General features: G+C 33.7%; 1 protein-coding gene across 4 annotated transcripts; it reads left to right on the top strand.

Moving 5' to 3' along the window:
• Positions 1–2,998: 2,998 nt before the first annotated feature.
• LOC132312006 (putative F-box/FBD/LRR-repeat protein At5g52460) lies at positions 2,999–12,195 on the top strand. 4 transcript variants are annotated; one of them, XR_009483149.1, is made up of 5 exons: positions 2,999–3,805; positions 4,584–4,658; positions 6,561–6,840; positions 9,195–9,251; positions 9,343–9,686. XR_009483149.1 is itself a non-coding variant. In XM_059810212.1 (5 exons), exons 2-5 carry the CDS (start codon positions 6,820–6,822, stop codon positions 11,789–11,791), a joined length of 300 nt encoding a protein of 99 aa, XP_059666195.1. In that variant the 5' UTR covers positions 4,305–4,658; positions 6,561–6,819; the 3' UTR covers positions 11,792–12,195. The 4 variants fall into 4 exon arrangements, 2 of the variants coding, with proteins under 2 accessions (XP_059666195.1, XP_059666194.1); XR_009483150.1 differs by lacking the exon at positions 2,999–3,805 and adding an exon at positions 11,721–12,192 and having other exon boundaries at positions 4,305–4,658; positions 9,343–9,470; XM_059810212.1 differs by lacking the exon at positions 2,999–3,805 and adding an exon at positions 11,721–12,195 and having other exon boundaries at positions 4,305–4,658; positions 9,343–9,493.
• Positions 12,196–14,054: the final 1,859 nt, after the last annotated feature.

Raw genomic sequence — 14,054 nt, 5'->3', positions numbered from 1 at the left:
GGACACGGCGGGGATACGCCTATATATATATATATTCAAAATATAATTACTAGAATCTTGCACGTTCATTTTTTTTAATAACAAATAGGTATATATAAATACAAAATTACAAATAAAATAACAACAAATAACATGACCAATTTCAATAATTTCATTTTTGTTATAAGAAAAATATAGATTAGACAAAATAGAAAATAAATAAAAAATTAAAGTTGATCTAAATTCCAAACGAAGATGTGCAGAAGAGACATAGTTATAATGGGCTAAATATGTGCATGAATAAACATATATACTTTCAGTCTTTCAAAAAGTCTTGTTCATATAACTTTAAAAAAAAAAATGTTTTGTTCATGTAGAGAGATAATTAAAGAAGAGGAGAGACCGAGAGAGGAAGTGAGAGAAAATAAATTTACTGTGTAGTACTGTATTTGTTATTTTATTTTTTCAAAATTTTACTTTTAAACTTCTAAAAAATTACATAAGTTACCCCATTTATCTTTAAAAAAAATTACAAAATATACCCCGTCGTGTCCGAGCCGTGTCCCCCGCGTGTCCGAGCCGTGTCCACCCGTGTTTGAGCCGTGTCCGAGCCATGTCCACCCTGTGTCCAATAAAAAATAATTTCTGAACACTTCACAGAGTGTCGGACGTGCGTGTCCGTATCCAAAAAGTGTCCGATACCGGTACGAGATCCTTAGGAGGAGTGCCCGTGCTTCATAGTTTATGTGTGACTCGTGCATGCGTTCATAAAACATAAAAATAATTCATGAATGCAAGTTCATGAACACATTGTATAATTCTATTTACCTTCATGAACAAGCCAAAACGATATTGACTATGGTTTCAAATCAAATCTAAACGAATATTATTATTAAACAATTGAAGTTTGAGCTTTTCAAAATAACGAGGAGTTAAGTTACTAACGAACAAGGTAAGTCTGAACAGACTCAAATTCAATTCGATTTGGTTCATTTACAACCCTAGGTGTTTAGCCACATTATCACGCAATTTGATTTGAGAAAAATTATGTGTATAAAGCTACATCATAAATTTAATATTTTATTTTATTTGGCAAGTAATCTATTAATTGAGGAAAATTATGTGTATAAAGCTACATTATAAATTTAATATTTTATTTTATTTGGCAAGTAATCTATTTATTTTGAAAGTTAAAACGATTGTATTTGGACTCAGTGTGTTTCAGAGTAAAATATTTTTCTCGGAATTTTTTTTCTTCTTTCAGATAAAATATTTATTTAATTTATATTTTTTTAGTATTTGACAAAGGTTTACGTTGAGATTGAAGTCAAATCCATCCCTATATTGAGATCAAATCCATCGTAGGGGCGTATAATATAACTTATCGAAAATTGATGACTAAATTAATTTTGTTATATTTTATTATATATTTTTTATTCTTAAATATTTTACGATAACTCGACACCAAAAAAATATAAATAAAAATATAAATAAAAATATTTTATATCCAAACAAAATAATATTAAAAATGGCCCAACATTTTTGGTCCAGTTAGCCATGCAAAAGCCCAAGATGACCCAATAAAGAGTAGCCCTGGGAAATGGCCTGAGACCATAATCAATAGATAGACTGAATATTCCGACATGGGATTGAAGCATTTTTTATTAGTAAATTTAGTTTAATTTTAAATAATGTTTTTATTTAATTAAATTATTGATAGACTGAATATTCCGACATGGGATTGAAACATGTTTGATTAGTAAATTTAGTTTAATTTTCAATAATGTTTTTATTTAATTAAATGTATTTGATAAAGTAATTTGTCTATTAGTGAAAACGGTAAGTATAAATAAATTATTTTTTAAATGACGTGGACCTAGAAAAAATATAAGGGGCAATTGTGAATTTTTTTATGAAATTTAGACATAGGGATTGCTTCTCTACTACTGAAAAGCATTTCTATACTAAAAAATTGCGGTGCAATGCATTTGGTGAAAAAAAAAAAAAAAAAAAAAAAACTCTTGTAGATAGTAGATGTTAGGTCTGGAAAGCGCTTTTAAGTGAAGTTAGGAATCTTAACATTTAAAATTGCGTTAAGGTAGAGGTCCATATTTTTAGGTAACTACATTTTTTTTTAGATAATTTAATCTCTTTATATTTTTTATAAATACAATTGTATCCATTCTACAAACAAATAACAAACAATATGGAATCTATAACAAACTAAAATCCCAATTTATTTTAAGACTCTCTTGTCTTCCAATCTCAGTTTATTTTGGGACTCTGAATTATATAATTGTTAGATGTTTAATTTTTAATAAATTATGATTTGTAATTTATTTTTAAAATAAATATAATACATTTATACTATTATCTTAAATAACATATAATAAGATTATTAATTGTGGTTAAATTGTTTAGTTTTATTTTATGAAATTTTTTCTATATTATGAAATATTATATTACTAAATTTCATTATTAGATAACATATGAACAAATTTGCTTATTTTATTACTGAAAGTCCCAAATAAGATATAAATTAATCATCATTAAAATATGTTTAACTCATTTATATTTTACTACTCAATACAAATCCAATATCATAAACAAAATATTTAAATTAAGTTGATCATTATAAATTATTGAACTCAATGAAATTTTATAATATTTAATATTAGGAAATTAATATATGTTTAGTGTAAGAGTAATATAATAAAATTAGTAATAAAAGTGCTTTTAACAATATTATTACTAAATAAATTTAAAAGTGTTTCAAGTATAAAAAAATGCTTTATACAATATGTCACCAAAGCTTAACTGTTTTTTACTAACACTACGTTTATTTTATTTTAACTAAACACTAAAAATTTTTAAAAAAATATTTATATTTTAATTATCACTTAAAACCTACAAAGGCTATAATACTTAATTACATAATTTTACCAAACAACATCTACTTATGAGAGTGGGACCGTGGGAGCGTGAGCTAGGGCAAACTTCAAAAGTTCAAGCGCCTATGCCATACAGCTTGGAGTACAAGGATTGTGTGGCTTAAGGTTACAGCGTTGGTCTTTCAGTCTATCGACCAGTTCATCCGCTGGCGGCATCCGGTGGTCTTGGTGGAGGCTGACGACGGGATGGATTTCCCATTCTGCGAGTTGATCAGTGAGTCCATCGTTGATTGGAAGTGTGGAAAGTCTCTCAACAAACAGAGGAGCAAATATGCCTCATCACAGCATTATGAGAAGATGGTTTTTGGCGAAAAATTCGTGCATTCCTTTCACTGCATACATGGCAGACTGTAGAAGAAAGAGCAATTTTGCACATTTTACACCATGGTAAGTGACCCTTCCAATGCTCGACACATGGTCCGAATGAAGCTCCAAATGGAGAAGAACAAGCATGAATGGCTCTCTGCTATGGATTTTGAATATTGAGAAAAGAAGTGCTGCCTTTGTCCACCGTTGGAAGCTTTGATTGAAATCACCATTGGAAGCCATCCAAAGTGAGAGATATTGTCTTGGGATCTCTTTGGACTTCCTGATCAGGTTGAACCAGAGGATATTTGGGAATTGACCAAGGATATGGGAGATAGTGTGTTTGAATGAGTAATTCCCAGAGGGAGAGGCAAGTCATTGGAATGTGTCACTGTTCGTGGTTGTGGTGGTGGAAGGTGGAGAAGCTCGGGGAAAACAAGAGTAATGGAATGTGGAAAGGACCAGGCACCTCCATGAATGAAGTGGCTGACCTTGGTTTCGACCCTTGCTTGTCTAGCATGCTTTGCTTTGCTACTTGGAGAAAAATACATCCCATGGTGACTTAACTGGTCCATAATTTTGTCATTCTTAATTTCTCAATAAGAAGGTCATAGATCATCTCAATAAAAAAGACCTAAATTTAGTTGTGTCTTGTGTTAGAAACTCAGAATTAAAAATTCTATTATTTTAGAGTCGTGCTATTCAGAAGAAATGGCCAGTCTGAAATAGCCGATTGAGTGATGCTATCTTTGGATTGAAAGGGGTAGTGGTATCGTTGGATTGAGTGATTTAATTAAAAAATTGCTTGATTTTTCACAAATCTCAATTTGTTTTAATCCAATGTATAAAATAGTGAGAACACTTGCTCTTGTCATGTTAGTAGATATTGGGTGCGCCAGACATACCAGATCAATTGTATGCCCCACCAAAGAAAATCAATATATCAGTTAGTTAGTTGAGTACAGTTTTCAAACTCCTTGTCTTGGGATGGCTCTCTTGGAAATTGGATGTACATTTTGTGTGTGTGTGTGTTTGGGGGGGGGGGGGGGGGTGGGGGTTTGTTGGGGTTAGTCAGTATTGCATGCCTTGCAGATGTGATTATATACCAATAAGTATGAAGATGTTTCCTTCTCTTGGAAGAACATTAACGTCTTTCATGCTATGTTTTGTGATTACTTGAAATTAGAATCCGAGAAAATTTACTTTAAATAAACTAATTTTTGTTCATCTGTTGCTCCCCAATTCAATCTACTAATGGGCCATTAGACAACCAGTTCTCACTCTAGAATCTTGTGGCTGAGCCATTTCCATTTTGTGCCTAATAAACTACTTGGCAAGTGGTCTTAGTTGCAGAATCTTCCTCCAACTCCATGAGCAAGACTACAGAATCTTCAATTCCGAAAGTTAAGAGTCTTTAATCAGGTATCCACTTGAACCAAATTCTTTGCTGATCTTCATTAATTATTTCCCAAATATGTTTCATAATGAATGCTCTGTGAGAGTGGCAAGGTTTGGTTGCCCCAATCCACCTGCTTTTTTCGGTCTGCACGCAAGGTTCCAAGCAACCTTGGCTCCAGATTGCTTTAGTTCAGTACCAGACCAATAGAGCTTTCTAATGATGAGATTAAGTTCTGTGTTAATTTTTTGAGGAAGGATGAATAAACTAAACCAGTATAGATGACTGGCTATAAGCACTGATCTTATAAGTTGAAGTCTTCCTGCATAGGCTCTTGAAGGACCAATGGCAGATCCTAGATGTAATTGGTCAAGAAGGCATCTGCAATCAGCTGCCTTAAGTTAAAGTACTTGTTTTGAAAAATATTATTTTACATTAAATTCTTTTTAAAAACTATAAAATAACCAATATTGAAAAAAAAGTGCCATAAACACACCTCAACTTGTTAGCTTGTTGCAAAATGCACCTCTCAACTATTTGCAATTAACAATCTCTTGACTTTTAAAGGTGCTCACATTGTACCTTCAAAATTCATGATTTTTAGGTTTAACTGTTAAGTATGATGCGTGCACAGCATGTCACATTAAAAACTTCTTTAGAAAGCCAAATACCATTCATAAAGAATAAAATAGAAAATTTCCATTCTTTTGGAAGTGTGACAAACCGAGTCATTTTTCTTCACGATTGGCTATCTTAACTAAAAATTTTGTTGGAGGGAATAATTATCCATTGATGGTGTTAAATAGTGGGCACTTGGAAGAGGAGCAATATTCTTAGACCAAAGATAGAACATTGCTTGGGAATTAACAATAACACTAATTATGGGCTAATATATGAGAAACATGACTACATGGTAATTTCCACAATCAGTTCTCGCAATTCAGGTTCTGATATTTGATTATCTTTATTGCTATCAATGCTCTGAAATAACCTGAAATTCAATAGGATGATTGATCATTGTGAGAATATTCTTTAAATGCAATGCAATTGAATTAATGAGAAATTAATTTCATGACTAGATACTTATATGCCTAATGTAATGACATAGTTTTCTTTCTTTCCCTCCAATTTTTCTCAAATATGAATGGTATAGGTTTCTTTCTTTTCCTTTGTTAATCAATCAAACTACCCTTTTCATCTTTTTTCTTTTCTGGTGTCTATAACAAACGTAGCTCAACTGTCACAAATTATGTTGTGTATGACTTGGGGTTTTTTGGGCCAACATCTATTTACAATTGTGATCTCTGCCATCATCATCTCCGATACATTCAACTTCCCCTAAAACTAATATATACTATGTTTGTGTGTCTTGCAACTTAGTGGTGTTTGAAATTGTGTTTGGTCACTAATGACAAGAGTAACTTTAGGGTTGATGTGATGCTAGTTTTGTTGGTTCAATAAATTGAGCGATTGGTTCGGTGAATTTTAATGCATTCCAAGTGTTTGTTTTAATGCCCCACAACTCGGCCGGTTATGCATGTGATTGTATTTGTTTGATTTCTTTAAATTATTTGTTATTATTATTATTATGATGATGATGGTGAATTGTTCACAAGTTTAGGAACCTAGGTAATAGTACCAATGTTAAGGTATTCTTCCTCTGGAATTAACAGAGACCCATTGTGTTTCCTGCAATATTTGCCCGGTCTTTTATGTTTATTAGAAGTAATTAGTATATTTATTAGAATTGTTATAGGTTGACTACTGAAATCATTTTTTTCTTTTTATCAATCGTTAACAAAAGTTTTAGTAGACCAAAACTTCACATCTTTACATGAATTTAATTTTTAGCTCGAATTCTTTCAAAACTCTTTCTCTAATTTTGATTTATTTGAGTTGTTTATTGTCTTATTTTGTTCAATGCCCAGTGGTACAAGTTAATGACGCTCCCAGAAAACCACGGATTCTACTTGCTGCCAGTGTAAGTGTAGCAGCAATAAAGTTTGGAAACATTTTTCTGATTGGGCAGAAGTAAGAGCAGTTGCAACGAAGGCTTCTTTACATTTCATTGACAGAGCATCACTTCCTAAGGATGTAATTCTTTACACGGATGAGGATGAATGGTCCACTTGGTCGAAGATAGGTGATAGCCTCCTTCATATTGAGCTCCACAGTTGGGCTGATATCATGGTTATTGCCCCAGGCAAGGTAATAAAATGCTCAATCTTTTAGACTGTTTTAATTTTTAGAACAATCTTTTTAATTCTTAATTGTTTCAACTGCGAACAAGAAACTGAGTTTGGAGTGAAGCCGCTGAGAATAGAACACATTGCTAGTAATAGATCATGAAAATGTTGGTATCCTTACAGAGTCACATCCCATTGCTTCCTAGAAAGAGTAATGAAGGAAAAAAATTTACTTACGAAATGGCTTCCTTAATCATTTCGTTTTATTGGCATAATGGTATTTTATGAAATCCTAACAGTAATATGATTTAATTAAGCATGTTAAACAAATTTATGGAGCCACTTGCATGTACCAAGCTCTAGCTCAGTTGGCTTGGGGAAATGTAAATTTCATGATTGGTCACTTGTGTGAGTTTTTTACCGGAAAACCAGTATGTACCCTCTGGAAAAGATAAACATATATCTTCTATCTCAGTCTCACTTTTGGACTGAGTGAACTTGCCAGGTCACTTCTACCAATTTAGACCATGGTATATCTATGTTCTTTCTCACCATTTTAAGCAAGAAAATACCGTTTCATCTTCCTATTTCACATTTTACAATTGTCACGCTTTTTGGATACTTTTAGCTATCAAAAATGGGGAAAAAATGCATCTTATTTATTGGTTGATATGGGAGCATTTGTAATGATGATCCATCAAATGATACTTTTGATCTACTTAGACTTTGTTACTTGCCTAAATTATGATTATTAATTAGGTTAAATACCTATTTTATTTGGTATAATATGTCTAAGGTTCATTGAGTAAATAGGGAACTGCAGCTTAGGAGTGGTGCTGCATGGACCTAGCGACAATAATCTGGCCAAAACACGCGTATGGGAGTTATTGCATGTTGACTCATCTTTGTTGTATCCCATTGATGATTAGTTCTAGTTAGTAGGTGTTTGTACATTTGAGGGGGGAGCGAACATGGAATAATGAGTCATACCCCTCTTATGGCACATTGAATACATTCCATCTCATTTGTTTTCTATAAGATGTGTTCATGCCTTACATGCACAAGGATGATGATGATGTATCATGCCTCAATTTTTTGGGGTTAAATACAAATTCTTTTTAAAAGCAACAAACATATATACAAATGTATGTAGTGAGCATATTGGGCAGTTTATATTTCTGAGAGTGTCTCCCCTTGGTTGATGGCCTATGATTCAAGACCAATAAACCATGTACGGCATTGATACAAAAACAATAGACTATGCAAGGGACGGAAGACAAAGACGAGAGTTAACAGCCTGTTTGTAGAACTGCAAATGAGTTGAGCTCTGTTCAAAGCTTCGTTCGGGACGAGACTAGTTCAAGTTCACTTATCAGGTTTGTTTATTAAACGAGTCGAGCTTGAGTAATATTAGGTTCGGCTTGTTAGACTCACGAACTCAAAGGCCCATTAGTAATACCGTTCCACATTTAAAATGCTAGGGTATAAGTTTGGCCCAACTTACCACATTTCAATAATAAGGCCCAAAAGTTATAATTCATTAGTCCATCTTCCAAAAAAGATTTCACACTGATTTAATCCATCTCAGGCAGCCCTCCACATGACATCAAGCGGTGCAACATATCTGTTGATACACGGTGCAAGTATCACTACTCTTGGCAAAATGAAACCAAGCAGGTCATGATTCTGAAAAAGTTGCTTCTAAAAAGCTTCGAGGGAACAAAGTCACTCATGTTGATCTCTATTGGGTATGGATACACTGTAGTTAAAAGAGCAAGAGTTTAAGAAATATTAAAGTCATTGATGGAATTAAAGTTGGAGTATGCATACATGTGATCCACCATAAATATCCAAGTCGTTGATGGAAAATTGTTAAATTGGTAACTTGAGACACATACCACGTCAAGAATGTACCTTAGAACCAAACTAGTTAAGGTTGAAAAATATGTTTTGAAACCGCCATTCATTCAAACATATTAGGTACAACCCAAAGCATGCAATGATAAATCACAAAAAAATAAAAATAAAAATAAAAATAAAATTTACACCACCCCCAATATTATATTATGATGGTTGAGTAACACATATCGTTTCTAAATAGCAGTTGCCAACCTTAGCAGCTGGATTTTTAAACTCAGCAGCGCATTCCATAGACAAATTTCGTACAAACCTAAAATGTTCATCTTCTTTCTCTTGCGCAATGTAGTATTTATTTGCTCTCTTATTCTCTCCATCCAATAAAACAAGCAAAATTGGTCTGTTTAAGAATGTTCCTGTTTGTTTTATAGACTAAAAACCTCCTTTTTTCCCTCTGTGGAACAAAGCAAGGGAGTCTGGATATCTCTAACCTGTTCATCTTCTCCTGTTATCTCTCAGATCTGCAGATTTATGGAGAAAACCACGAGGCCCAACTGGATATTTAAGAAACACAAGGTAAAATTTTACACTACCTGTACTTATGTTTGAATTTATTTGTTTCTTTTAGTAATTATATTTTCTTTTCCTTAATTGCAATAATGAGAAGGTTGATAAAGAAGGGCTCTGTTTGAAGGATAAAATTAGTGGTCTTCCTGATGAAGTCCTTGTTTCAATATTGTCACTATGGACAATGAAAGAAGCTGCAAGAACTAGTCTGCTATCAAAGAGATGGAGGTATATGTGGACTTACATTAAAGGTTTGAACTTTGATGCTTTACATATTATATATGAAGTGCTACGGGGAGATAAGGAACTTGAAGTAGAAAGGTCTTTGTATTTGAGTTGAGTAAATCAAGTCTTGAAACTGTACAATGGTCCAACTATAGATGAATTCAGAGTTCAATTTGATTTTGATGAAAGTTGTAAATTTGATATTGAAAATTGGGTTAATTTTGCATTAGAAATAGAGTTGGCTTGAGTTAGACTTCTTTGAAGGTTGGGGAAAGAAGCCCCCCAGTCAGAGATCAGAGATCAGAAAATCAGAGATCCTCCAATAACTTAAAAGCTAAGAAGCCCCCCCGTCAGAAAATTGACTCCATTGGAAGATCTGAAGAATGCAAGCCAAAGACAAATAACATACAAATCGATTATTGCCTATATAAAGAAGGAGAATGTGAAACATTTAAGGTTGTAACTTCAAACTTGTAAAGTGATATCGGCAGAAAATTTAATACAAACCAAAAATTGATTACAAGTATTAGACTTATTGATTAAAGAATTGAAGGTTCAACAAATAATAGAAGGACGTTAACACGTAAAGTTGAAAGCCATATCAACCACAAAAGTAGTTCTCAACAGTGAGGCAAGCCATGACTACCGCAAAAAGTAAACAATGAACCCCTTATAAAAAGTGTCTTATAAATACTTGCTCCAACTTCATTCTTTTCTGCATAACATAAGCAATCTCAGACACTACAACCCATTTGCAATAACCCACATTTTGTTCTTCAATCTTTGTTTTTTTGAATCATAATTAGAATGGCTGGTGAATTGTTTTTCTTGGAGTTCTGGCCTAGCCCTTTTTCACAGAGACTGAAAATTGCCTTGGCTGAGAAAGGCACCAAAGACAAGAACTTGTTTAGTAAGAGTCCTCTGCTTCTAAAAATGAACCCTGTTAATAAGCAAATCCCAGTTTTGGTTTTTTGTTGGCTGTCACCTAATTTTTCAGAGATGGCATCCCAAAATGCATCTAAGGGTGCTAGTCTTCTTCTAGAAAATTGTACACCTAAAGGTTTGAGTTACATTGCATGCGCCACAGAAAAGCCTCACATTGCATGCGCCACAGAAAAGCCTCTGTATGCTTATGCTTTCACCAAGTCTATATATGCAGTAGCTGAGTTTTGCAAAGATTTGCATTGAGGGGAACCGTAGTTGCACATTTCCTGCATCTTTTAAATTCTACATGGAAGATGATGAAGAGCCTATCGAAATTCAAGTTGAGTATGTTTAAATGCCTAAGCTTTGTGCTTAGTGTAAGAAATTTGACCACACTTCTCCTCGGTGCCCTATTAGTGTATCTAAGGTTTGGGTTCCAAAAAAGATTGATTCTCTGGCCATCTAAGGCTAAAAACTCTATTAATGAGTGGGAAACGGTATCAAGAAGAGGAAAGGAAGTAGTGGTTGAACTTTACATTTCAGTTGATGTTCCTGCTATTCACACTGAAGTTGAGATTGGAGAACCTTCCAAGCAGTTACCGGTAGATGCTTTAAACCTGACATAATCATGGATTCTTACAGCAAAGAAGGCTATTGCAGCCAAGAGAACTTTAGATCAGAATCATATGATTAATGATTGTAGCTCTAACAATCAACCAGAATTGCAGGCTAATATGGTTCTCTAGCCAAGATAACATCCTCTCTCGGTATAATCAATTTGAAGCTTTAGCTCCTATGGATGAAAATAAAACTCATCCTCCCTCTCCATGAATTTTGCGAGCTGGAATGATCCACTTTCTTTTTTCTTCCCGAGAGTATCCTGCAGTGGCAGAAGATTAGTTTATCTTTCAGGGTCTTTAGTCGTTAAATTGGGACACTTTGGCGATGTGACTACTGATTAGTTAATCCATATGTTGTCATTCCTAAGCATTTAAACTTGTCTTGATTTTATTTTTTAAACGTTTGAGGAATTTTTGTATGGATCATTTAAAGGTCTCTTAAATTGCATGTCCACTCAATCATATGTCTAAAGCAGAATAGTTATTTGTGGTTGCTACAATAAGCACAAAAAATAAAGATTTTTTTTTGAGACATGTATAACAGCATGGCGTTCAATCTTCGTGGAGCATTTGGAGTCTTCTTGAGTCGTGGTTGCCACAATAAGTCGTGATTCTAACTTGCTCTGAGCAATTATGATGTGATGGTGTACGTATTTTGGTTTACTATAATGTCTAAAGCACTATATAACTCTATTCCTCCTTGTTACAGTTGAATTGGGGATAGCCCATTCTGAGAAGAAAATGACGAAGGGTTACATCTTCGGCCCATCAGTACCTTAAGGTGGTGGAATTAATTGGGTTTGTTGGGCGTACGAAATCAAGAGTGCTGTCATGCTTGAGAAGATTACTTTTGATCCTCGCGATCCATTTCTTACAGGAACTCCATGTGGGAGTTTGAGGAGAGCAAGAAGAAAGTTGCAGACATTGGTGGTGAAGTTTAGAACATTACTGGCCGAAAAAAGATTTTTGGCTGGCTACACATGCAATGTCATTTTTTATTTTTATTTTTCTAAATATTAGTTGGTATCGCCATTAATCTCAATAACAAAGAAATCACACTATTGATGCAGTAAGTTATATGTAACTATAAATTACATGGGAACAAGGAGCTGAAAGACAGGAGTGTGGAAACAGAAAAATTTCAGATGCTATAAAAACTCATCTCCATGCAATTGTTGCAAATCTGCAACATACCTTTTATGCAGGGTGGTGGCTAGGGTGGAGTGACACGTTGTTCCCTACATTATTGCTTCGACTCCTAAGATATGTGTTGAATTTATAGTTCCTCGGAGTTTTGAATTCCCAGAAGAGCTACCCCATTCTGTGGCAATGGGGCTTGCAATCTAAGTTCTAGCCATAGGTGCTCCAACCGAGACAGAGATTGAAAGTCTCAGCACTAGACCAATCTTAGAAATTCATTTGAACGTACATTTTTGGATGGCGTGTGACTTTGTGATGTGTACAGTTGAACATACGCATACTTGTTTAAGCTGATCCTGTGTGCAAGTTTTCATGTAGAGTATGAATAAATTGATGAAAAGAAGAACCAGAAAAGAAAACAAAAGCTGAGAGAACGCAGAGTACTAATCCACTGTATTTCACCTGAATCATCGAAAAAAGTTGGTTTTCTCAACCCAACTCTAGATTAGTATAACCAACCAGTAAACCATTAATCAGAGACGTAACCAGTGAGGCAGTCATCAAAACTACGCATTTGAACATACGTAAGAGGCCGCATCATTCCATTAAATGAGAAGAGCTAGTGCATACTCACTTCCATAGTTCAAGATACCACCGTATGACAATCTCTTGAAGCATTTGTCAAGCTAGCTTTAATCGTACATACTAAAAAAGTGTCAATCACAAACACAAACTCAAGAATATCCTCTAAGTAGCAACATAGCAGAAAATATAGCAGGTTACTTGTATAGTTGTAATTTTCTTATGTGGCATGTGTAAACAAATTCTACATATTCAATATGAGCAGATATGTTTTGACATGTATATCATTGTTGTCTCTAAATTTAGTTGCAAAGCTCAAGCATATGCTAGTTAATTGATTACCCCAATTGGACACTATTTTTTATGGATCAGCACAATTTTTTACGTGAAAAACACAGTTACTTGGGGTTTACTGTACCTGCTGGAGATCACACCCACAAATCTGTTTTTTTTTTTTTTTATTATTTTTTTTTTTTGTCATTTCTCTTATATATTTCCTACCGTGTTTCAAATCAATTTCTGAGACTGGATTTACGGTGTTGAAATCGGAAAAGAAAAAATAAAGGCGTCGGTTAAGAACATCATTTTGAAGATTAAAGGAGATGAGTCATCTAATCAAAAATTGATTCACCGTCCTAGAAATTTTTAGAAGTGTGTATAACTTGACTAGTAATCTAAAATATATTTTTCTAATATATTTTTTATAGATTTTTCTAAACAAATCACATGTGATAAATGTGTATAAATAGTATAGAAGCAGAAAATACTAGAAATCATGTAAGTCTAGAATAATCTATAGAAATTAATGAGTAAAAATGAGCTATAAATACTCAACTAGAGCAAGTAGCAAGCTAAGTCTTTCAAACAGTTAAAAATTAGTAATTGGAAGTAATAGAACTATTAGGAGGTATTATTCTATCAGTGTATATGTGTGTGTATATATATATGTGTGAGAATCTGAACTTCTCACTTTATATATATAAATATCAATCTGAGAATTTACGAATTACAGATCCAAAGTAAACCTAATACTAAAAAAATGAACAAACACATATATATATATATACAATATTGTTCTTCTTCAATGAAAAGAGATGTGAAAATTCAAAGAATTCTAGAGAGAGGGAGCCGACCTTCAGACTTCAGAGCGTTCAGCTTGCAGCGTGCTCTATGACTACGTGCTCTGTGAATCTTCTTGTATAACTGTTTTTGCGTCTATAAATCTGATTCGTTGGTGAAATAAGCCATGGGACGGTTCTCAATCAACGAGCTAAAGTGATTCTACGTCAGCAAAATTTTAGCGGGAGAAACGAAGAGAGCA

Source organism: Cornus florida, unplaced genomic scaffold (genome assembly GCF_030987335.1).
Source record: "Cornus florida cultivar Cherokee Brave unplaced genomic scaffold, ASM3098733v1 CherokeeBrave_3.0.0_Hap2_Chr06, whole genome shotgun sequence".
Classification (NCBI taxonomy): domain Eukaryota; kingdom Viridiplantae; phylum Streptophyta; class Magnoliopsida; order Cornales; family Cornaceae; genus Cornus; species Cornus florida.
Note: the sequence above shows the minus strand (reverse complement) of the source record. Positions and strands in the feature narration are given on the sequence as shown.

Excerpts from the sequence above, each read along its gene's own strand:
- LOC132312006 (XM_059810211.1), top strand. The coding sequence starts at position 6,820 with ATGGTTATTGCCCCAGGCAAG. Across the intron at positions 6,841-9,194 it reads TGGTTATTGCCCCAGGCAAG|ATCTGCAGATTTATGGAGAA; the intron begins GTAATAAAATGC and ends GTTATCTCTCAG. Across the intron at positions 9,252-9,342 it reads GGATATTTAAGAAACACAAG|GTTGATAAAGAAGGGCTCTG; the intron begins GTAAAATTTTAC and ends AATAATGAGAAG.